The 24,565-nt window shown below is 44.0% G+C and overlaps 2 protein-coding genes across 6 annotated transcripts; one reads left to right on the top strand and one right to left on the bottom strand.

The window, feature by feature from the left end:
* The first annotated feature begins 4,753 nt into the window (after positions 1-4,753).
* LOC123145267 (serine carboxypeptidase-like 18) lies at positions 4,754-11,313 on the top strand. Of its 4 annotated transcripts, XM_044564641.1 has the most exons (14): positions 4,754-4,960; positions 5,053-5,198; positions 5,751-5,827; positions 5,939-6,061; positions 6,149-6,251; positions 8,816-8,853; positions 8,972-9,076; positions 9,159-9,239; positions 9,320-9,475; positions 9,600-9,671; positions 9,936-10,054; positions 10,179-10,292; positions 10,758-10,803; positions 10,930-11,313. In XM_044564641.1, exons 1-12 carry the CDS (start codon positions 4,827-4,829, stop codon positions 10,180-10,182), a joined length of 1,158 nt encoding a protein of 385 aa, XP_044420576.1. In that variant the 5' UTR covers positions 4,754-4,826; the 3' UTR covers positions 10,183-10,292; positions 10,758-10,803; positions 10,930-11,313. The 4 variants fall into 4 exon arrangements, with proteins under 4 accessions (XP_044420576.1, XP_044420587.1, XP_044420579.1 ...); XM_044564652.1 differs by lacking the exon at positions 9,936-10,054; XM_044564644.1 differs by lacking the exon at positions 9,936-10,054 and having other exon boundaries at positions 10,179-10,803.
* Positions 11,314-15,401: 4,088 nt separating this feature from the next.
* On the bottom strand, positions 15,402-19,182 carry LOC123145286 (uncharacterized). Of its 2 annotated transcripts, none has more exons than XM_044564669.1 (9): positions 18,806-19,182; positions 18,024-18,149; positions 17,467-17,701; positions 17,217-17,336; positions 16,976-17,104; positions 16,819-16,868; positions 16,638-16,735; positions 16,146-16,430; positions 15,402-16,058 (listed from the first exon to the last, which is right to left on the bottom strand). In XM_044564669.1, exons 2-9 carry the CDS (start codon positions 18,091-18,093, stop codon positions 15,528-15,530), a joined length of 1,518 nt encoding a protein of 505 aa, XP_044420604.1. In that variant the 5' UTR covers positions 18,094-18,149; positions 18,806-19,182; the 3' UTR covers positions 15,402-15,527. The 2 variants fall into 2 exon arrangements, with proteins under 2 accessions (XP_044420604.1, XP_044420596.1); XM_044564661.1 differs by lacking the exon at positions 18,806-19,182 and adding an exon at positions 18,589-18,797.
* Between the last annotated feature and the right edge of the window lie 5,383 nt (positions 19,183-24,565).

A 24,565-nucleotide genomic window follows, 5' to 3' on the forward strand; every position in this document is an offset into this window, starting at 1 on the left:
GGCCGTTGCCGCGGATCGATGACGTGGGCGGAATGGTAGGCACCAGGAAACCAGCCGTGGCTGGCGGGAGTTTTGGAATTTTTCCGCGGGGTACCGCACCACCGTCCGGTTTGGCAGCGACTAAATTGATTCATAATCAACAATGCTACGATTGATCCATGTTGATACAGTAAGAGAGCCCGAGAGAATACAAATGTGCTGAGATTTTGCAGAAGACACTCCGGGTAAAGGAAAAAGTGCTTGGTCTATGGAGGCCCTTGTAGATGCCGATGAAACCGCTTACCATCAGAAAACCAGCAACGCCAAGGCGTGCACCGAAGATCCATCGAATCTGGAATGCACCGTCGCATAGGGCTTTTCTGAGCCGGTGAACAGGGCCGGCATGAGCAACATAGCCCTCGTCTTTGTGATGAGTCTGCGGGGGATTTTCCTCATGCTTCCCAAATCCGACGCATCAAGTCAGACTGGTCGGAGAATGGCCTCGAATATGCCTTCGAGCAACCACTTGTCCAATTCCAACATAGCCGAAAACTCGCACGTGCCAACGCCGACATCAACTAGGACATCAATCACCTAGTGGGGGTGGAGTTTGTGCAATTGGAGGATACGATTAGGGTTTCGTGAGCATAAGGAGTTCCACAACTGACAAGGTCAATGGTGTCTGCACACTCTATACAAGGGCGGACCTATGATTGGGCCAAGCCCAGGGCCCCAGGCTGCTGCAGTGCCACTCCAGTGTGCAAAAATGCTACAGTAACGAAGCAATTCATCTTCCCGCCCCAGGCCCAGCCCCCCCCCCCCCCCCCCACCACCTGGGTCCTGGAACCGCCACTGACTCTGTACGTCGTTCTGCGCCTTCTGCAAGTCATGTTTAGTAAGAATGAATTTGGTAATTGTATGCTTCTCACGGCAATTTTGTTTCCACGCTTATGGTATTTGTCGTTCATCCATTTATGCAGAAAAGTTTTCACATGGGTGACGGACAAGTGTTCTTTGGCCATCGAATTGGATAAGTATCTGCTTTCAATTCAGACTCAGACATGTTTTACAAAGTTTATGTGTGTCTTTTTTGATCCACACACCAATTCATTAGTACATACTAGAGGTTAAGTGCACTTGGCCCCACTGGTCTTTACTTGTGGAATTGTCTTTTTTTCCCTAGCAGGTTACTATGGTCGGTTGTCTCGTTTTGGTTTCATTATCTGCGTTAGCTTGGCCTTTAATTACGTTCTAGTGGTGTGTTTTCCGTTCGTATATCGTGTTGGGCTGCTGCTAGAGATATTATATGTTATGGGAGGAGAATCGAGTTGCTCGATGTGTGGCATGGTCAACCTTTGGCCATGGTGTCCCACATTTCAGCCTCAATTTCAACCACTGGTCGTTGTGTGGGCCCCTTCGGGGCTCCTATACCACACCCAAAACCATTAAATCGCGGCATGAACGCTCACATGGATCAGCCCACGAAGCTCCCACTAACTCAGCTCGGTTCCATGATCCACTCGCTTGCTTAACATTATTCTTCCGGCAACTCCATTGCTATCTTATAGAAAGGTGGCTACCGTTTCTTTTGAACTTTTTTGTTAGATCAAAAGATGTTCACGGACTTTAAAAACTATTCGATTTATAAAACTATGGCAAATTAAAAAAAATAAAATTTTAAAAGTTTAAATATTTTTAAAATATTCAGGGATCAAAAAAATATTCACAAAATTGAAATAAAGTTCACAAGTTTAATTTAATTTTACAAACTTTAATAATTTTCATGAACTTAAAGAATATTCATGATTTTCAAAAATTGTTCATAAAAGTTCAAAATATGTTCTGGGATTTTAAAAAATGATCACAATTTTTTAAAATGTTCATAAATGAAATGAAAATGTTCACATTTCAGGTCGATGTCAATCGCTGGTCATTGTGTGAGCCTCTTGCGTGCTCCTATTCCACACCGAAACCATGGAATTGCTACTATAACACTCGCATGGGGTGGCTCAAGACTCAGCTCGGCTCCCTGGTCCACTCACTTGCTTAGCATTTTTTTTCTGACATGCTCCATTGATATCTTATAAAAATGCAGCTATCATTTTATTTTGAAAAGTTTGTTAAACCAAAAGATGTTAATGGATTTAAAAAACTCTTGGATTTTTAAAATGATCACAATTTTTAAAAATGTTTCAAATTTCATAAATATTCATGGATTTTTAAAAATAATCACAAATTTGAAATAAAGTTCAACTTTTTTAATCCATGAGCTTTAAGAATATTCAAAATTTTAAAAATGTTCATGGATTTCAAAATATGTTATGGGATTTAAAAAATATTCAAAACTTTTTAAGAAGTTCATGATTTAAAATATGAAAATGTTCACATTTCGGCTTCGATGTCAAACATCGGTTGTTGTGCGAGCTCCTTGGGAGCTCCTATTCCACACCAAAAGCATAAATATCTACTATAATACTCATATGGGAGCTCCTTGGGAGCTCACTCAACTCTGCTCCCTGGTCCACTGACTCGCTTAGCATATTTTCCCGGCATGCTCCACTGATATCTTATAAGAAGGTGGCTATCATTTTATTTGGCAAAAGTTTGTTAAACCAAAAGATGTAGATGGATTTTGAAACTCTTGGATTTGTAAAACTGCTGCAACTTTAGAAACCTTATATTTTAAAAAGTATTCCACAATTTTTTTTTAAATCATGGATTTCAAAAACTATTCACAAAATTGAAATAGAGATCACAATTAAATTTTTTCATGAACTTTAAGAATATTAAAAAAAATTGAAAAATATTGATGAATCTCAAAACATGTTCTGGTTTTTTTAAATGTTCGCACTTTTAATAAATGTTCATGAATTTAAATATATAAAAAGTAAATTAAAATCAAAAAGAGAAGAAAATAGAATAACAAAAACATAAAGCATAAAACAAACAAGAACCCTCAACCAAGGACACACACCCTTAGGCCTCCTTTGGTTTGTAGGAATTTCATAGGATAGGATTTTCAAAGGAAAAAAATTTCTATGGAGCCCTTTGGTTTGTAGGATTGGATTTCTATTCTTATGTAGGATAGGAACCAATCCTTCACATTTCAATGGAAAAATACATTTTGATACTGTGTTGAGTTTTGATCGTTGTTGCCTTAGTATTTTATTTTATTTTCCTTTTTTGGCAAAAAATATTCCACATGTGAGAGTAAAAAAGGTTAGTGAACTCACGACAAACTCAAACCTTTCAAAGTAGGAAAACAATGGAGTACCAAGCAGTCAACTTGGTAAGCTATCAAATTTTTTTTTGCAATACAAGTAAAACAATTGAGTGACTTGTAAATTTATGATTGATAGATGTTTTCTGGGCATCATGTGTTTCACACTCAGGATCCCTTCCCTCATCAGCCCCCATTTGTGTTTAATACCGCGACTCCCATGCCTCTTCGACTTTAGGGAAGGGTCCATGTAACTTCTACTATTGCTAGTGCCTTCTTTACATTTCCCGGTTTGCTATGACAATGTGTTGCTCTTTTTTAAGACTAGGGTGACACATTACCAGAGGCATCATCCCCAGTATCTTGGCTAAATGGTAGGGGCAGTGCTAAGTGAGAATTTACAACGATTTTGCGTGAGAGTGAACAGTTGGAGGAGAAACAAAGCTGGAGAAAGAAGAAAGAAGGACTGTCGTTGGATCATAATCTAATGGCCCAAAAATCGACTTACCCAATATAACTTTTCAGATGACCCACATATAGCACTGCCCCCTATCGTTTAGCGTAGAGACTCAGGACAATGCCTCTGGTAGTTACCCTAGTCTTAAAAAAAAAAGAGAAAGGCGATATAACCACGGGCAGCTTCAGAGAAGCGAGCAATGACACTGCGTACTCGGAGTCCCAGGAAGCGCGGCAGGGGTGCCACCGGTAGTAGCGGGAGGATCGGAGCTCGGCCTGCGCGATGCGGGTCACTGGTTCAGAGAACATGCATGATATGAAAGCAACTCAAGTTTAGTTAAGGTATGAACAAAGACAGTGAATGACCTTGATTAGTTTGCATTGCACACTATCAGTTCCATGATCCTCCTCGTCTCCCTGTCAGCAATCTGGCCTTCTCGAAGGATGTCGGAAGGTGCCACCGTATGGACTCTGAACCAATGCCAGGTCAGCGACCTTGCCCTTGAGCTCGGACCAGTACAACGAGAGCGCAGCAGCCGCATCGACTCCGCCCTTGCTATGCCCCAGGAGCAACACCTGTTTGCCAGATCCCCAGTAGAGCTCCTCGATGTATAGTTTCAGTTCCCGTGCGTGCGGTTTTTTCAACCGATGCCTGGACTACAAGGGTCGACAGAAAGAAACACAAACTTGTTACTGAATGGACTTGAGCACTTGGATCAACACATACAAGTTGGAAGCCAGAAGACGGTAACCAACATGGTTAGTTTGGTACTACTATTAATCTCATTTACAGAGAGACTGCACATGGAGTGCCAATCTTTGTCCCAATCTGAAGCCCCCTAGTCTAGAAGGAAGAAAGGAGAAGATTGAGAATGGGGGAAAATTGGTAGGAGAAAGTAAATAAATAAATAGAAAACCCATTTAGCTGGCCCCACCAAGACACATGTGGCTTGACTAATGGCATCTGTGCTGTGACCCCTGCATGCACTGCACCTGAGCCGGACCCCCTAACCAACGTACGGCACTAGCAGACCCTCCTCTCACTTCATTATAGCGGGACCTGTACGTACTATACTACCTACCTTGCTAGTTCATAGATCGATCCAGATCTGCTCCAAATCAGGCAATCAGTACCTTTAACAAACGAACAAGTGAGAAAGCTAGGAAGAAAATGTCCTTCCACGTCCTGCCGTTGCTACTGCTGCTGCATCTAGTTGCCCGTCTCCCGGCGTCGACGCCGGCGCCGGCGGTGGTTACCCACCTGCCAGGATTCGATGGCCCTCTGCCCTTCCACCTCGAAACAGGGTAAGCTAGCTACCCCAAAGGCCACAGCTAAGCTTGGTGAATTCCTGGTCCGACTCCGACCTTGAAATCTCATGGCCGGTGTGATGATCCAGGTACGTGGGCGTGGAGGAGGAGACCGGGACGGAGCTCTTCTACTACTTCGTGGAGTCGGAGAGGAGCCCCGGCACCGACCCCGTCATCCTGTGGCTCACCGGCGGCCCCCGCTGCTCGGGCTTCTGCGGCATGGTCTTCCAAGTCGGTACGTCTCACTCCCTCGGTCAAACAGTTTGTCAGCTCCGGCGACATGGACGCATAGTTTAAAAAACTGGATCGATAAAAATCGAAACCGGCGACCTTACCGGCTTTTAAGCTAAAAAGACCAACCTGCAATTGGACTGGTAAAAACCCGTGTAAATCGGCCGTATTTTTTCCATGAACCGGAGGCAAAACACCGGCAGTTGAACCAGTGCCACTCACAAAAATAAAAAATAACCTGGGTCAAAGGGATTAAAACCCAGGATGGATGCTGGATATAGCTGCGTATGTTGCAGCTTTGGCCCTATAACCACCCTGGTTAGCCAACTTTCTTTGTTAGATTTAAGTAAATGATTGTATTTTACTCTATTTTCTATGACACGAATACACAAAACAAATTAACAGTGGTCCGACTAGTAAAAACCTGAACCGACGGCCTCGCCGGTTCGATCACCGGTTTGGTTTTTTTAACTATGCATAGATGTTGCCCTCCATATGGTCTTTCTTACCATCGGTTTAAATTAATTTGTCTGTTTGATGCTTTCTCCTCTCACAGGTCCTATAAACTTTGTGGTGGCACCGTATAACGGTAGCTTGCCGCAGCTTGTCTATAACCCCTATTCATGGTCCAAGGTGAGGTCTCTGGCACACAAGATGTTTCAGTTCCTTCAATTATCCATCCGTTTGAGCAACAATTATTTCTGGACGGTGGGAGTAGTTATTAATTAGTCTGCAAGTGTGCAGATTGCAAGCATCATCTTTTTGGATACTCCCGTTGGCGCTGGATTCTCGTATGCTCATGATCCCAAAGGTTACGATGTTGGAGACATATCGTCTTCTTGGCAAGTTGTCACATTTCTGGACAAGGTGAAAAGAAGGCTACACATGTTGTGGTCTCCCTTCATAATTGAAATATTTATCTCTTCTTATTACGTCATATGCCTATATTTGCAGTGGTTCAGCGATCACCCACGCTATGCTTCAAATCCTTTTTACATTGGAGGAACTTCATATGCTGGAAAGGTTGTTCCACTTATTGCACAATACATTTCACAAGGTATGTAACTCTAGATAACACGATGCATTTTCATGTAAATATACATAAATCATGTCTTAAACAAGATCCCTTTTGATAATCACCACATGTCCACACAGACACATTTAAGCAAAACATTTTCCCTACTTTTTATAAATAAATGATATTAGAACCCCTGGCCCATGCATCATTGCGACATTCGCCACCATCTTTATGGAAGTTTTTTTGGCAGAACATCTTTATTAAAGTTTTACTTTATTAAAGTTGATGCAATGCAACGGCGCAAAACATATCAACAATTAGAGTACATAGCATAGACAACCAAATATCTCATTACAAAACATGAACATAACACCTATGACTAATTTGACTTTTTCGCAACAACGCCTTAAACAAGGGATATACGCCCTCACGCCGTTCTTACCATGCAGAGACGGATCCAACATGGTGTAAGGGAGGGGCGGGCCACACCCTACGAAATTGGCCAAACCCCCAACGTATATATATCAGGAAAATGAAGAAAAGGCCTAGTAGGCCAGTCCAGTTAGCATTGCACACTCGCAACACTCCAGGACAATCTATCTGTATTTATACCATTATACAGTGTACAAATAATTTTGAATGTTGACCATTGGATGAAGTCAACCCGATGATACAAAGGTGGCAAATTCGAGCACAATTGGTCACTGAGTTCTGCCACATGCACTATCTAGAAGATTTCATGATTGAGATTAAGCATAAGTAACAAATCTCAAAACAAGCACTTCTCCTTTGTTCTAGGATCTTCCTTACTTTAATTATCTAAAGTTTGTTCTTGTAAATGAATTTCTCTTGCCATTTTACTTTATGATTTAGAATGCACAATAATCACAAACCTCAAAACACAAGCACTTATATTTTGTTCTAAAATCTTTCAGATTTTCATCATCCAATTTTTTTCTTCTAAATGAATTACCATTGAAATTTTACCTTTGATTTTAAAAGTGCACAATATGCACAAATCTCACATCACAATCACTTCTCGTTTGTTCTAGACTCGTCCATACTTTAATTTCTCCCACGATTTTTCTTTTAAAAGAATAGGAAATGTTATAGAGCGACATGCTTTGGGAAGGTTTTTTTGCGAATGCTTGGTGTTGTGTCCTGTCCCGTGCGTGAATCTCAACACAGTGACACGTGGCAATCCCCATGGGTGTTCCGTTCGCTCATTTGAGCCTCCCAGAGCGAATGACGCAAACGTTTGCCTCATCGTCCCTCTGGAGCGAATGAGAAATGGATCCGTAAAGCCTCTCTTGGGAAGGAATCATCCCTCCATGAAAATTGGGATCTAGAGACTTTCCCGTTTCACCACCCGACATTTTTTCTCTTTTCTTTGCATTTAAGCAAACTATGGTGAGATTACCACAGCATAACCATATTTAAGGCAACAATATGATAGAGTATCTTAAATTATCCGTGTTGGTTCAAAATTTGAAAAAACTAGACGATACCCCATGTGTTGCTGCGGGAATGAGTTGCTATGTATTTTGGTGAGACTAGATGGAATTTGAATATGAGAATGGAAACTAAAAACACATATGATCTATTGTAGCTGATTAGTATATAATTTTAAAATATTTGTAGAATATAATTACCAATTTCCGTGCATGTTGAGACAAATATAAGTAGTGGGGTTGATGAGGTGGTATGCGGTGATGTGGGTGCATGTTATGAGAATTAGAAGTAGTAGTGGTTGAAATATGATTATTGTATAGTTATAAAATATTTATACAATATAATTAGAATTTTGCGTGTATGTTGAGAGAAATAGAAGTAGTTAGAATAATGAGGTGACATACATGGTGAGGTGGGAAATGTTGGGAAATAGAATAGTGAATTTGATGAGGTGTCATGCATGGAGAGGTGGGATGTGTGCATGCATGTTGAGAGAAATAAATGTAGTAGGGTTGATGAGGTGGCATGCATGAGGTGTGCGCGTGTTGAAATAATAAATAGAAGTTGTAGGGACCAACTAATTAGATATATAGGATCTGAATACTTTGTCTATCAATTGCTTATCCGTATAGCCTTGTAAAATAGAAAATTGTAATATTGTCAAAATATTTTTCAAGGCAAATGCAAATGTCCAATATAAGATAATTTATAAATATAGTAGCCAAGTAAATATTTGGACTAGACCCTGATTCAAAATGACGCATTCTCTTTAACCGTGAGAGTAGTAACTTAATTATGACTTATACGTAGCGTACCACACAAGTGGTACCTTTACAAGAAAATTTCTATAAATCAAACATTGTCACAGTGTCATGTCTTGGTTAAAAGCGGCGAGGGGCTAGGTTTTCCTCGTTTTTAAGTTCATGGACCAAATGTAGACTTGACAACAATTTGATGGAATAAAAAAATTACAATTTCTTAAAGTTAAATGTTGTTCTTTCCCTTTATTTGGCTTAGCTAGATTTCTAATGTCTCCACCATTTAGCTTCGACATGGGCCAATTCATGTTTCAAGTTTTTCTCATTGATCCTCTTATCCTAGTAATCCCTTCATAATGTGATGACATTCTTTTCGTTCTTACTTTACTCCAGGAAACGAACAAAGAAGGCAAGATGAGATTAATCTCAAGGTGTCAAATGATCGTTAGTATTAGATAGTATATATTTAATGGTAACAACAAAAGAGATACACAAGTAATGTGAAATCATATGTTTTCCTTTTTGTTTTATCAATTCAATTTTTTACAGGGCTATTTAGTTGGCAACCCTATTACAGGCTTAAGGTTTGATGATTTCAATTCCAGAATACCATATGGTCATGGTGTTGGAATCATTTCTGATCAACTATATGAGGTAATTCCATATTCATATGTTTTAACAAAGAGCAGTGACAAAATCATGGATCTTGTTTTCCTTTTCCTTTTCCTTTTCAAAGGCTGCAATGGAGAATTGTGAAGGTAACTATGTAAGCCCAATGAATAAAATGTGCGCTGTGGTTATAAATACCATTGAAAATGTAAGTTTATTTTACTGAAAAATTATTTCTCCGAAATCACGTATAGTAGCTACCATTTGATTAATGCACTGGTCTCTCAGCTCATTTCTGAACTGTACGAAGAATATATCTTGGGTGATAGATGTGTACATGATGCACCAAAACCTGTGAAGAATGATACTTCAAGAAATAGGTTTCTGTCAGAAGAACAATTTCAGCTAAGCAAATCATCTCCTCATCCTACTATCAATTGTTTCGTAAGTTAGTCTTATCCCTGGAGTGTTACTTCATTAGAAGATTTGATAGAGTGTGAATTTTTGAATTATATGAATTCCTCGTTCCTCTAATGTGAATTTGTCTACATTGCTTTCTGAAATGCAGAATTACCGGTACTACCTGTCTAACATTTGGGCAAATGATCACAGGACTAGAGATGCTCTTAGGATCAAGAAGGTAACCAATTGATATCTTTTCTGTTTGTCTAAATGGCTAGCGGCCTTTATGATTTTTTATTTTTAACGCTTGATTTCCTCAATGAAATCGACATTCAACTCCATTTCATCAAAAAGGGAAAAAATATCTTCCTCAAAGAATGCCTACATAGTAAGGTTATGCATGCTTCTGTTGCTCTGAAGTTAAACTGGCTGCCATCATACGCTTACAAATTATTTGGAATGATGTTGTGATGATTATTGACTACAAAAGTATGGCATATAGGGAACCATTGGCACGTGGGTAAGATGCATCAAAGGATTCCCCTATGCGTACGACGTTCCAAGTAGCATAGAGTATCAGTTCAACCTCACCACCAGGGGTTACCGTGCGCTTGTGTTCAGGTGAAAAGACCAAAGGAGAATTCTCGAGTTGTAACATACAACTATCTTTTCTCTTGCGAGAGGACCTATTTGTGTTTTTATATATATTTTTTCCACCACTTAAAATCATGACCTGTGAGTGCAGCTGAGACCATGATATGGTGGTACCACATTTGGGAACACAGGCTTGGATAAGATCCTTCAACTTCTCCATTGTTGATGACTGGAGAGCATGGCATGTTGATGGCCAGTCTGCAGGGTCAAGTCATCTGACTCTTATCCTTTAAATTGTGCCATCCTCCTCTCTCTTTCTTTTCTTGTTCTTAGACCAAGCATAAAAATTGTTAACCCTTTCCAGTGATTACAATCTGACTGAACCTCCTCACTCAGTAAACCAGGAGTTACATCAAAGCATATAAAGGTCTCAATGCTACACCAATGATGGGCGGCATGTCTTCTGTAGAATAACTCGTACTCGTATAGAACTTTGCAAAAGACAGGTTATGTTGCATATAATTTAACAAAGGTTGTTTTGTTTAGGGCTCTATTATTCTATAAAGCCAGGCGCGTCGGCGCCTTCTGTCTACAATTAATATGTTAGCAACAGTATGTTATGCTGCCAAGGGATTACAACACCCCGCCAGCAAAAGAATTGTACATGCTTTCACATTTTAGTTATGTTAGTTTTGTGTTATTTGATTAGGAATACATTCTTTCTATGCAGATTTACAATTGGTTATGCCAATCACATGACATTTGCGACAATAAAGGTATATCGTTCTCCTTTCTACATATATTTATGCATAATACAAACCCCGTTACATATGTTACTTATAATGTATAGAGGATGCAGATGTGACAGTATAAAACCATGAATTTGCTTCTTACGTACGTAGGGTGGTGGTCATACAGCAATCAGCTTCCGGCCTAAACAAGGATTTGCCATGGGTCAGCGGTGGCTGGACAATGAGCCGCTGTGATGTGCCTGCTTTGGTTGTACTGTTTTCTTGTGCTTACAGTCCTTGCAAGTTCTCCTTTCTTCTTACAGTTACGCTTCTGTGGCCCGATAGAACAAGTATGTTCTTGCAACTCATTTAGGCCAATGGGGGTTGGGTCCTCTAGTTTACTTTTGTAAGTTGAGTTGATCCTGCTTGCTTCCATAACTTTGTTACATGTGTTTTTCTCTTATGGCGTACTAGTCATTTAGGGTTGAGCATGCAACAGCTTATGTAATAATCATTTTGATCTTCTGTTCTCTAATTCCATTCAGTTGGTGAGTATGTTTGTTTTGCTGTGAGAGTTAGTAAAACAGGTAAAGTGCACGAGAAATGCTCTTGCAACGAACAATTTGTTTCCTTAATATACTCTTTTTTTAGAAACATATTACAGACGCAGACGCTCACAACACGCAGGCACACTCATTCCTATGAACACATGCATGCAAACCTATCCATATGAGCACCTATGAAACACTGAGCCAACATATCTTGAGATTGATGAAGTCGCCACAAATGGATCTAAAAACATTGCATGAAGCACAAGCATGCAAAGGGAAGAATCAATTGCTCAACCCAATAATTACTAACTGATTGTAGCGGGATGTAATTGACTTTTTTTTTGCCACGTCACCCCTTCTGGCGGGATCCACCTGTCATAATCATGCTCAAAACGGCCCAAGCCGGCGACTAGTGTTTTTTGCAAAAAATTATGAAAAAAATAATGCGTTTTGGCACAATTCCGTAAATGTGTGGTTCCTGCAAACCTAGCCTGAAGTGTCGATGTTTTTTGCAATTTACTCCATTTCAGTTGAATTGCAGTAACCCAAAGATAGTATATTAGGCCTACGAAACCATAGCCGGCCGGTTTGTTGCAAGGGGCACAGAGCAAATAGAAAAGCCAGTTCAAACTCCCACATAACTGCAACCAAATAACAGGACAAGCTAATGTAAACTACTATCTCTACCTATTGTGCGCCTCTGCATCTTTTTTCTTCCTTTCCTTCGCCTTGTTCTTCTCACTCCTTTCATCACCGCCTTCCTTGCTCTTCTTCTTCTTCTTCTTCTTGCCGCCACTCTTCTCCTCATCGAACAGACTGCTCCTTCGCTGTCTCCGAAATAGGTGATCCTTGTTAGGTTAATCCAAACAAATTTGAATTTGGCTAGAAGTGTGCTAGTTATGTACGGTTAGGACTAGTCAGCGTTGCCGGTAATTAGATTAGGAAAGTACCTAGTATGTACTAGTATTTGGGGTAGGAAGAGTCCGGCTAGGATTGTGTTGCCCGGGCAGTACTAGTTTGAGTCTAGCTTGGTTTAGGTGTCGAGGGTTGGCACGAGTAGGTTTGGAACCTTTGGTGCCGGTTGGGTGTGTATATATATATATACAGGGAGTCGCGTGAGTTGATCGTATCATAGAGAAAAGGGAGAAAAAGAAATAAAGAGAAAAGAGGGCACGACAAGGGCCCTTTGGCTATCAATTTTTGTGCGCGTGTGTTCGTCGTGATTTTATGTGATCGATCATGTGGGCGAATTTCTAACAATTGGTATTAGAGCAAGGTCGAGGTGAAGCTGCGCCTTGCCCGGGGTGGCGACCTGCTAGCGCCTTGGGGCGGGCCATTTAGTAGTTGGGTGGTACAACGACAAGGAGGAGCGGGCAATTGAGTCGCTGGTGTAGCGACGAAGAGGAAGAGCAGGCGATTTAGTCGTTGGGCGTGCAACGACGTGGAGGATCGGGCGGTTGTCGTTCGGCGGAGCGGCAACGAGAAGGCGACGAGGGCGTTGTCGCAAGCGAGGCGACGGGTGATTGTCGTTTGGCGGAACGACCTGGAGGAGGGCGACAGGGCTGTCGGCGGCAAGGCGTTGGTGATCATTGATGGTTATGGAGGTGCCGAAGTTGCGACACCAAGGAAATCATCGAGATCATCGTTGGTGGGAGCGAGGAAGAGGCGACAAAGTTGCGAGCTGTCATCAAGGTGTGCACATGAGTTCTTGTAAGGTGCGTCCAAAAGCTCAGGTGTGTGGGTCTTCTGCTACAGTTGAGACGCGTCACTGTCGGAGGAGAATTGCGAGCGAGAGCGGGCGAAAAAAGGAATTTGTGCCTTGCGTTTCCGTTCGTGATCAAGGAGTTCCGGCGAGTTCATATACGGTGAAGTTGAGTTGCGCATATATGGCGACTTGTGATGCCGTCGGACGTGAAGCATCATTTGATAAGTTGTGTCACCAACGATGATGGAAAAATGAAGATGTGGCGGGTGAATAGATGTGTCTCCCCATGTGCAAGTAGTCGACCAGAAGATGAAGATCAACGTGAAGAGGATGCACACCAGTTAAGTCGAGTTCCTGTATGAGGCTATGCGTTTAGTCGGCATGTAGCACGCTAAGATGTGTCAGCGTGGCTGGTAGTCCGAGTAATCGTTGGTTTTAGTCTACAAGTCGGCATGAAAAAGATTTTGATGAAGTGGTGGCCATCGTTGAAGAAGAGAGAAGTTGTGGTCCATCGAAGGCAGCCAGGACAAGATGAACGGGTGATCGTCTGTGTGTCTTATCGAGTAAAGAGTTCCATGTTTGGATTAGGGGTGAATGTTAGGTTAATCCAAACAAATTTGAATTTGGCTAGAAGTGTGCTAGTTATGTCCGGTTAGGACTAGTCAGCGTTGCCGGTAATTAGATTAGAAAAGTACTTAGTACGTACTAGTATTTGGAGTAGGAAGAGTCCGGCTAGGATTGTGTTGCCCGGGCAGTACTAGTTTGAGTCTAGCTTGGTTTAGGTGTCGACGATTGGCACGAGTAGGTTTGGAACCTTTGGTGCCGGTTGGGTGTGTATATATATACGCAGGGAGTCGCGTGAGTTGATTGTATCACAGAGAAAAAGGAAAAAAAGAAATAAAGAGAAAAGAGGACACGACAAGGGCCCCTTGGCTATCAGTTTTTTGTGCGCGTGTGTTCGTCGTGATTTTATGTGATCAATCCTGTGAGCGAATTTTCAACAATCCTGGTTCTCCCTCGTCTTTCTTCGCTAGCTCCTCAACGGGCTGATGCATCAATTGCTTCCAACCCTGCAGCTCATGAGATTCTCAATAAAGCGAGGACTGTAACTGTTAGTTTTGTCAACACTGGTATTCATGCAACTTTTTCTGTCCAAGGAAACATCTTTACGGCTAAATGTTGCCAATCAAGTGTCATACAGTATGTGCTTGGCCATCTCGCCGAGATATGGACGCTAGAGTCATGGTTTTGGCTTCGCCCCAATAGGATTTGACACCTGAGCCGTGACTCTGAGCTCCGCAGTGGTCGGCCCTCGTAACTCTCTAGTTATAACTAAAATTGGAGAAGAGCTGGACAGTCCGATGGAACTCGTATAATATAATGCTGATCCTAGCAGCCTGATGGGTGATACTGATGTTTAGCTTACTCAGGATGGTGCTAGCTACTGACTTACAGGGGACTGGCCTCAGTCTGATCAGTCACATATATAGTTGCACCATCCTCAGGGCTCTTATTCAGGTTGTTCCTGATATGTTCCTGATATTGGGGTGGTGGACTAGGAACTGGTGGAATTTGTGTCAAGGGTAGTGTAGGGGGTGGGTGGGAAACTGCAAGGGGTGTTGGTTGGTATGTTCCTCGACTCACTGCCATTTGCTCTCTCTGATTTGCAGGCAAAGGCATGGACCTTGGCACTGAATTTGCCAAAGGAACAGATACAGGTGTGGCACCTCCATAATCAGACTCAAAGGCACATGATTGTGCGGAGGAGTGTTAAAGCTTAGCCCCGATCCGATTGATTAGATCCAGATGGATCTGCTGCTCCCCCTGCCGATCTGTTCTGTTCAGAGCCAACCCAATTTGAGCAACCATGGTGGTAAGTTTTGAGATATCACCTTGCAAACTCTCCAGAATTGGAGAAGATGAACTCGTGCAGCGCCAATTCGTCGCCGCAGGGATTTTATAACCAATCAAGATGATCAGAAACGTAGCTAATCGATGGCTCCGGCACGGAAGAGATTCAGTGATCACCGAGCTCAACTCTGGCAAAAACAGGGGGAAGAAATGATAAAATGTAGCCAAGTTGGAAGGAAGAACATGAGCAAAAGAGTAAAGCTAGACTGGCAGCGCAAGGAGGAAGAGATAGAACTAGGGTTTATTTCTGATGCCGTGCCGCCCATCCACCCACTCTCCAGCTTATATACTACTCCCTTTGTCTCACAATATAAGACGTTTTTGCAAGCTAGCTAGGAGCCACGACAGAGTGCAAGACTGTTTACCATCAAATTAAGAACCGGGGCCATCTCAGCCGTAGGTGCCTAGCGAAGCGGTATCGGATCATCTCAGGCGTTGCCTAACTGAAGGTGTGCTGCTACAGCTAACTGAAGATGAAGACAGTTGCACAGCTCCTGACACTATCATTTGAGAAATAAAGTCTTATTGCTGTAAAAAGAAACTGTAATTGTACTCCATATAGAAAGTTCTAGCTCAACAAACAAGCAGAGAGAGAAGATAATTCATGTAACGATCTCCTCGATGAGGCAGCGACGTCTCTTGCCGCCGATCTCGACGAGCATGGCCAGCAGGGCCTCGCACACCTGGGTGGCGTCGGCCTCGGCGCGGCGCCTGCTCAGCGTCGAGAACACCAGCCACGCGTGGTCCAGCCTCCGCTCAGGCCTGACCACCACGGACCCCGGCACCTCGGCATCGCGCCGCGTCACCAGGCCGTCGCTGCTCTCCCCATACCGCAGCCGCAGGTGGAGCGCGGTGGCCGCCATTGCGGCCGACACCGGCATCACCACGGGCAGCTTCAGAGAAGCGAGCAATGACTCTGCATACTCGGACAGGAATCGCGGCAGGGGTGCCACCGCGAGTAGCGGGAGGAGCTCAGCCTGGGCGATGCGGGTCAGCGTCGCGAGCACCGTTGGGGCGGTGCTGGCCTCGGTGTGGAAGGAGACGATCGGCAGCTCGTCCACTGGGAGCCTGTGCCTGGAAATGAAGTCCTTCCTCCTGTCGTATGTGAGGTCCTCCAAAGCTCTCATGTCGCCCTGCGGCAGTCCACTTGTTAGAGAACATGCATGATATGAAAGCAACTCCGTTTTTTAGTTGAGGTATGAACAAAGACAGTGAACGACCTTGATTAGTTTGCACACTATCAGTTCCATGATCCTCCGCGTCTCCCTGTCAGCGATCTGGCCTTCTCGAAGGATGTCGGAAGCCACTGGGGTGCCGCCATACGGGCTCTGAACCAGTGCCAGACCAGCGACCTTGCCCTTAAGCTCGGACCAGTACAATGAGAGTGCGGCAGCCGCATCGACTCCGCCCTTGCTATGTCCCAGGAGCAAAACCTGTTTGCCAGATCCCCAGTAGAGCTCCTCGATGTATAGTTTCAGTTCCCGTGCATTTTTCTCCACTGATGCCTGAACAAAATGGAAGGTAAGTACAGACCTACAGGGGGCGGCAGAAAGAAACACGAACTTGTAAAGCATACACTGCAGAAAATACGAGGAAGATACGAGAAACAAAGAGACGGACATTCCTTGGTTTACGGCACATGCACAACACGAAACAAATATAGGTCGACAAACTAGAAAGATCTTGTATGCCACCCTATTGAGCTGAATTACCTCACTATGAATCTTTGCAATATGGCAAGTAAGCCCCATCTTTGAAAAGAATCTTTTAGTGTTGAGAAAGTAAAGTGGACTGTGGTTGCTAAAAAGGCCTGCATAGAGGAACGCTGTGAGTCACCATCAAGCTACGACGACATAATAAGGTTATCTGTGAAAACTGAGAAAGATGACTCACCAGGGATGAGCAAGTAAACCAGTGTATCAGGCAGGGAATGCATGCCATTTCTGAAAAAATAAACACAATGCAAAAGAATAACTGAGTAATACTCCTACTAAATACTATGCCATTTCCTTATTAACTGACACTTCACTAGGCAGGGAAAACAGTTCACCTGACATCATGCAAAAGCTCCTGAAAGCGAGATGTGCCATCAACTGTATAAAGCGACGTTTGAGTTCTTTGCAACCACCCTATATCTTCAGAAGAGCCCTGTAATGTTGTCCAGAAACGATGCAAGGACCTGTGAGCATGCAGCAGATCTTAGCAACCATCTGCGAACAGAAGTTTCACTGAATGGACTTGAGCACTTGGATCAACACAAAGAAGTTGGAAGTCAGAAGACGGTAACCAACCTGGTTAGGTTGGTATTAATCTCATTTACAAAAAGACTGCACAGCCCTCGCAAATGGAGTGCCAATCTTTGTCCCAATCTGTAGCCACGCAAAATATAGGATGACCAGCTAGCATATGATCTGATAGCACGAAGTTACAAAGTGGACGCGAGAAACAACATCAAAACACATGGTTAGCTAGTGTGATAAGAAATATTACTATCTGCAAGCATTAACTTTATCTGATTAAAGAAGGCACAGGAATACTAACCTTTGACAAATTTCGGATACGCCATTTCTGAAAATTGTGATCTCAGATATCCTATGTGCAGTCTGTTCTTCTGTAGTACTACTAATGGATAACTCTTCTGTAGTATTGCTAATGGACAACGCAGAACTCTGTCCATGAACATATCTTTCAGTGTCAGGCAATGATCCTCCATAGTAAGCAGAGAATTGGACTTCATGACATTGAGGAATCCAATCAATGCACCCAAACACATTTTCTATGAAGAAAAAAAAATACCAGCACATAAAAATAAAGGAAAAAAACTCAACAGAAACAACAATGTACAGAAAACTCCCATCTTGATCAGATTTCTTCTAGAGTGGATGAAACACATTCTTGCTAGTATCTAGTATCTAAGTATCTAAGAAACAAAATCATATGCCAGAATAAGTTTGCTCCAGAGAAGGAAAAGATAACTGACAAAACGGTGATTCAGAATCAACAAAGAAACAAGGCAGCAATGTGTACTGGACTATCAGCAAGTCTGTTTCCCCCTGATGATTTAAATCGATCAAAACATTGTATGCTCAGCTTGGTACCTATGAATTGTGTCAAGTGTTGTCGTAACTGCCAAGCAAGGTTTACGATGCGCTCAAAATAGTCCTCCATTTGAGTTCCAGATGGTAAATAATGGCGAGCATCACTCTTGCTGATTCGTTTTAGGCCTAGAAAACAGGATCATATCAGCAAGTCAGCGGACCAGCAGAGGAGGGGGCATGTCATTGACACGAACAAGATATCATTGCTCCTTATCAAGGTCATGGTATCAGTCAAGGCATCCCCAACTGTAACAACAAGAATTCTAACTAATCTTGACTACAGTGCCAACACCAGTGCGTGTTGTCTATGTAAACCTCTCTCAGTTTTGTAGCACACAAGCAAGAATACGAAAAGCCTACTTACAACTGCACGAGATAAACGGACTAGAGCCAGCAGCCCAACACCATTAGGCCCTGCTTATACTCGAGGTAATATGCCGGAGAGCACATCACATAAATATCGGTACACTCAATCCAAGAGGGCTGGATGTTTATTGACACGTACGGAACCTAGCTACCGCCTACGCGAAGAAGGCGCAAACAAGTCAGGGATCAGATTCCAGACCACAAAACAGCTTGATGCAAGTGAAGCTGAATTCCTTGCGTTTTTCTTTATGCAAGAAAAACGTCGCCATTTCAGCAGGACTGTGCCCACTGCCCAGGACCAACAGACTCTGAACTGAGGAGACGGCAACGGCAGAAGTACGATCTCTGTCTCTCTCGGGGCCATTTCGTCGAGCACATGGAGTGCACCCCATAGCCCGCGCACCGAGAACACGTACCTTGCCGCGGAGAGGCTCTTGTCAGGCTAGCAAGGCCGCGCGGATCACGACGCCCTCCTTCCGTTGAGTTCAGGGCGATCGGATCACGACGCCCTCGTCCACATTTTTGCTGGCGCCGGAGGGATGGGCGCGCGGGCGGGCGGGAGGCAAAGTCAAAAGGGAACTCGCGGCGATCCGGGAGCGGGGGAGGGGTGGGCCGGGCTCCCTTATCCGGTGACGCGGGGCGGGCGGACGGGGCGGGCGCGCATGGCCGCCGCGTGGGCAGCGGACTCGCGCCTTCGCCAGCCGCGGCGCGCCACGCATGGCGGCATGGGCTGGGGACGCGCGCGGGCGGCGCGCCAATATTTCTGGAGCGCGGTCACCGAGGCCGGCCGGCCGGTCGCACGCAAAGGCAAGTCCCTATCCACTCAGCCCATCCCGTTCACCGCTCTCGAAGACTTTAGGCAGGCCCTGCGTGTTTCCTTCCAAAGGATTATAGGTACAGAAAGGAGTTTTTTTTGTCTTACTCCCGTTTGAATTGGTGTAGATTTTGTATATTTAGCTCATGGTTAATCATTTTGTAGAACTTTCTAATTTAGCTCATGTTTATACCATGCAATAAAAAAACCCAACCGCTCCCGAAAAAGTAGGATCACACAGGCGATCAAAGGAGGTGACGAGGCCGGTGCCCTTGCGCGCCGCCGGTTCCCTCTCTCTCTGCAGGCCGCTCCGGCGGCGGGAGGGAGGAGGATCCTTGGGTCTGTCCGCTGTTAGAAATATGCCCTAAAGGCAATAATAAAATAATTATTGTTATATTTTCTTGTTCATGATAATTGTCTATTATTCATGCTATAATTGTATTAACCGGAAACAGTGATACATGTGTGAATACATAGACCACAACATGTCCCTAGTGAGCCTCTAGTTGACTAGCTCGTTGATCAACAGATGGTCATGGTTTCCTGACTATGGGCATTAGATGTCATTGATGACGAGATCACATCATTAGGAGAATGATGTGATGGATAAGATCCAATCCTAAGCATAGCACAAAATTGTGTAATTCGTTTACTAAAGCTTTTCTAATTTCAAGTATCGGTTCCTTAGACCATGAGATTGTGTAACTTCCGGATACCGTAGGAGTGCTTTGGGTGTGTCAAACGTCATAACGTAACTGGGTGACTATAAAGGTACACTACAGGTATCTCCGAAAGTGTCTGTTGGGTTGGCACGAATCGAGATTGGAATTTGTCACTTCGTATAACGGAAAGGTATCTCTGGGCCCACTCGGTAATGCATCATCATAATGAGCTCAATGTGACTAAGTGGTTAGTCAAGGGATCATGCATTATGTAACGAGTAAAGTGACTTGCCGATAACGAGATTGAACGAGGTATTGGGATCTCTGTTGGAAAAGGCAGTGCCTAGGAGGCGCTTAGGCACGCCTAGGCGCTAAGCAATGGCCAAACGCCTTGCCTAGGGCATAAATGGAGGTCTAGGCAGGGCAAGCAAGGAATTGCCTACCCAAGCAAGAAATCATGTCACATACTGCACTGATATGCGAAATTGGTTATATTCCAGTGGCAATAGACGGCAATTAACTTATTTATATGCCATAAACTAATATCAACACCCATATAATAATCACAAATACACTACGAGTCAAATCTGTATTACCGCCTAGGCCGCGCCTAGGGCGCTTAGGCACTGCCTAGGCACTAGGCGAAGGCCAACCGCCTCACTTACGCCTACCGCTTTTTCCAACCTTGATTGGGATACCGACGATCGGATCTCGGGCAAGTAACGTACCGATTGACAAAGGGAATTGTATACGAGATTACTTGAATCCTCGACATCGTCGTTCATCTGATGAGATTATCGTGGAACATGTGGGAGCCAACATGGGTATCCAGATCCCGCTGTTGGTTATTGGCCGGAGAGCTGTCTCGGTCATGTCTGCGTGATTCCCGAACCCGTAGGGTCTACACACTTAAGGTTCGATGGTGCTAGGATTATTAGGAAGACTTGTATGTGATTACCGAATGTTGTTTGGAGTCCCGGATGAGATCCCGGATGTCACGAGGAGTTTCGGAATGGTCCGGAGGTGAAGATTTATATATGGGAAGTTGTAATACGGTCACCGGAAAAGTTCGGGGGCATACCGGTATTATACCGGGGCCACCGGAGGGATTCCGGGGTCCACCGGAAGGGGCCACCTCTCTCGGAGGGCCTCATGGGCCGTAGTGAGAAGGGAACCAGCCCTTGGAGGGTTGGGCGCATTCCCCCCTTGGGCCCATGCGCCTAGGGTTGGGGGGGGGGACCCTAAAGGGGGCGCCTCCTTGCTTGGGGGGCAAGCCCCATCCCCTTGACCGGCGCCCCCCCTCTAGATCTCATCTAAAGGGGGTCGGCCCCCTTCCCCCTCCTCCTATAAATAGAGGGGCGAGGGGAGGGCTGCAACACCACATCCAAGGCGCAGCCCTCCCCTCCCCAACACCTCTCCTCCTCCGTAAGAGCTTGGCGAAGCCCTGCCGGAGTACTGCCTCTCCATCACCACCACGTCGTCGTGCTGCTGTTGGAGCTCTCTTCCTCAACCTCTCCCTCCTCCTTGCTGGATCAAGGCGCGGGAGACGTCACCGGGTTGCACGTGTGTTGAACGCGGGGGTGTCGTTGTTCGGCGTTAAGATCTGAGTCGAGTACGACTCCCTCATCCGCGTTCTTGTAACGCTTCCGTCTCGCGGTCTTCAAGGGTATGAAGATGCACTCCTCTCTCTCTTGTTGCTAGTTACTCCATAGATTGATCTTGGTGATGCGTAGAATTTTTTTATTTTCTGCAACGATCTCCAACAACCGACAACCAAGAGAAGAAGAGAAGAAGCAATGAGCACAAGGTGCACGAGGAGCAAAGTGATGGCAAGAAGCTCAAGGAACAGACAAAAGCCCGAACGCTATATATGAATAATTATGAAACATTATGAATAATGTTGTATTTCTGTTGGATGATGTTGGACCTATGTTAGAACTATGTTTGACATGATGTTTAAATCTGTTGGATGATGTTTGAATGAGCACATGGTTTTTCTTTTTTTTGATTTTTTTGAATTTTGTTTTGCTCATTTGAATTCTGGTCAAACCTAACTTTGACCAAGATTTAAACAAGTCTAAAACATCAAAATGAAGAACTAAGCCTGGATCCTTCTTAGTCAATCCAAAATGAAGTTGTGGTGACGTTTTTGAAATTTTCATTAAAAATGTGCTAAAATGAGGGGTCCAAAGGTAGGGTAAACGGCCTCATTTCTAAGCAAGGTTTTTTCGGCCTTGTCTAAATCAGCCAAATAACTTTCCTAAACATATATTCTATATATACATACTATGTCCATTTTTTGATTTTTTTAATTTGTTTTGCTCATTTGAATTCTGGTCAAACTTAACTTTGACCAAGATTTAAACAAGTGTAAAACATCAAAATGAAAAACTAAGCCTGGATCCTTCTTAGTCACTCTAAAATGAAGTTGTGGTGAGTTTTTTGAGTTTTTCATGTTCATTTCCCCAAAACACTTCTCTTCACTTCATACAAGAGAGTTTGAGATACTCGAGATATCACACAATACACATGAACTTATCGTTTAAATGTATGTAAACCTTGTTTATCAACTTAAATCGTTAGTATATGACATAAGAAGACTATGTGCGCAGGTTTTTTATTTTTATGATTTTTATTTAATTTATTATGCTCATTTGAAATTTGGTCAAACATAGCTTTGACTGCTCCAAACCCCTCCCAAACCCCGTTAACCCTAGCGCTGAACAAGGACCGTTCATCTAACCCTACCGGCAATCAAGGGTCGTCGATCTAACCCTTCTAGAAGGAATTTGTGGGGAGGAGGGGGGCAATCCGCGAGATGCAATCTGATTGGCTGGGAGATTCTTTTTCTTAAACAAATATCGGGCGCGCTGGATGGACCGTTGGGCCGTCTCGTTGTCTGGGCCTGAGACCGCAGTAAATAGCCCGTCTCAGCCTTTCCAAGCCGTGCATGTATGGGAGGCGGCGACGTGGGTTTGCATGCACGGGAGGCTGCAATATGCATGCATGCGAGCGAGGCAAGCGAGGCGCGCTAGGCGCGCTAGGCTAGCGAGGCCAGCTAGGTGGTTCAGGGCAGCGAGTCAGATGCACCTTCCGGTCAAAGAGCTATGCAGTGATTCAGATGCACGCACGCGCCCCATGCATCGTTTTTGTGCAAAAATTTAAGAGTGCAAAATGTAACGGATACACACACGCGTCCGGATACACACACGCGTTCGGATTCACACACGCACCATTCTCATTCTTTCTCTCTTCCTCTCCCACCCACATGCCTATAAATGGGGTGCCTATCTTCCTCTCCCACCCATAAGCCAGATCCGATCCATTCTCTCCAACTTCAAACACCCAATCGATCGAGCCCTCCCCAAGCGAGACCATGCAGTTCAACGGGCGGACCTTCAGCCGTCCGCCTGTCGTGTCGGAGCTGCGCTACCCACCATGCGTGCTCGTGGAGAGGGAGCTCCGTGTGTGGGCTATTTCAAGGTGGAGGGGTTCCGTCGAACTCACCCGTGCCTTCCTCAGAGCCGGCTATGCCCACCTCCCACGGGGCTCGTCGAGGATGTTCACCCTCAACGAGGTTCCGTGGCAGCATCCTCCTACTGCTCACGGTCACCTCCACCAACCCGTTTGACACGCGCGAGCTCCTCGGCCAAGTCTTTTGGTGCGGCTGCGAGGCCATCTTCTTCACCGTCTACAACATCTACACCAACTACGAGAGCATCTTCCCCACTCTATCCGGGATGCACTCCCTTCCCTACGACGAGGAGGAGGAGGTGTGAAGATGAAGATGATGTTGAAGGGGCGTGCGCGGCCAAAGTGGAAGAAGGAGGTCAAGATGAAGACTGTTTCATTTTTTATTTGTTGCTTTTCTATGTCGTGTCGTGTCATGTTTCGTCATGTGTCCGTGAACTGTCCATGAACTTATTATTGTAATGGTACTTGTGTTGCATCTTATCTAAGTTATTTATTAGGGTTTATTATGTGTGTTAAATAATGTTCGTGCCCAAACATATAATTTCTTCCCTAAACCAAGTCATGAAGTTCGAGAAGTTGTGGTTTTCATTAATGAAAATCGGAGGGGGTGAAAAGCCCTCCGTTTCATTCAAAAAATTAAGTCATGAACTAACATGCAAATTTATTCCCTTTAAATCCTAAACCAAGTGCCACTCTAACCCTAAACCAAGTGTCACTCTAACCAAAATTACGTGGCAGTGCAAACATACGTTTCCAACCTTCCAACCCTCCAAAATTTCAGTGCAAAACAAAGAAAAACCACTCTCACGCGTGTGCAAACATTCAAGGTCTCACTATTTTTTTGACAAATTTCACAGTCTCACTATGTATACCTTCCTTCCCTACCCATGTCAGAGTCTTGCCATCTGTCCTAGCGGTTACCAGCGCAGCCCTAAACACCACAAACCCGCGCGGTCCTGGGTTTGAGTCCCCAGACGCACCAATTTTTTGTGCATTCCACCCTTCATTTTTTAGACAAATTAGTTTTTTCTCAATGTAATGCCCTTAAAAAATGTTCATTTATTTTGGCACCAGGTGTAAACCTCTACCAGAGCTGAGGCACATTTTTCATGTCATTTTGGTCTTTGATTTAAATCAAGGTGTATTTAAATTGGATTACTTAAATTGTTATTAAATATTTAACAGCTCCAAAAAATTTCTAACCTTAATTGTTTGGCTCTGGAATA

The sequence above is a fragment of the Triticum aestivum genome, chromosome 1B, assembly GCF_018294505.1.
Source record: "Triticum aestivum cultivar Chinese Spring chromosome 1B, IWGSC CS RefSeq v2.1, whole genome shotgun sequence".
Taxonomy (NCBI): Eukaryota; Viridiplantae; Streptophyta; class Magnoliopsida; order Poales; family Poaceae; genus Triticum; species Triticum aestivum.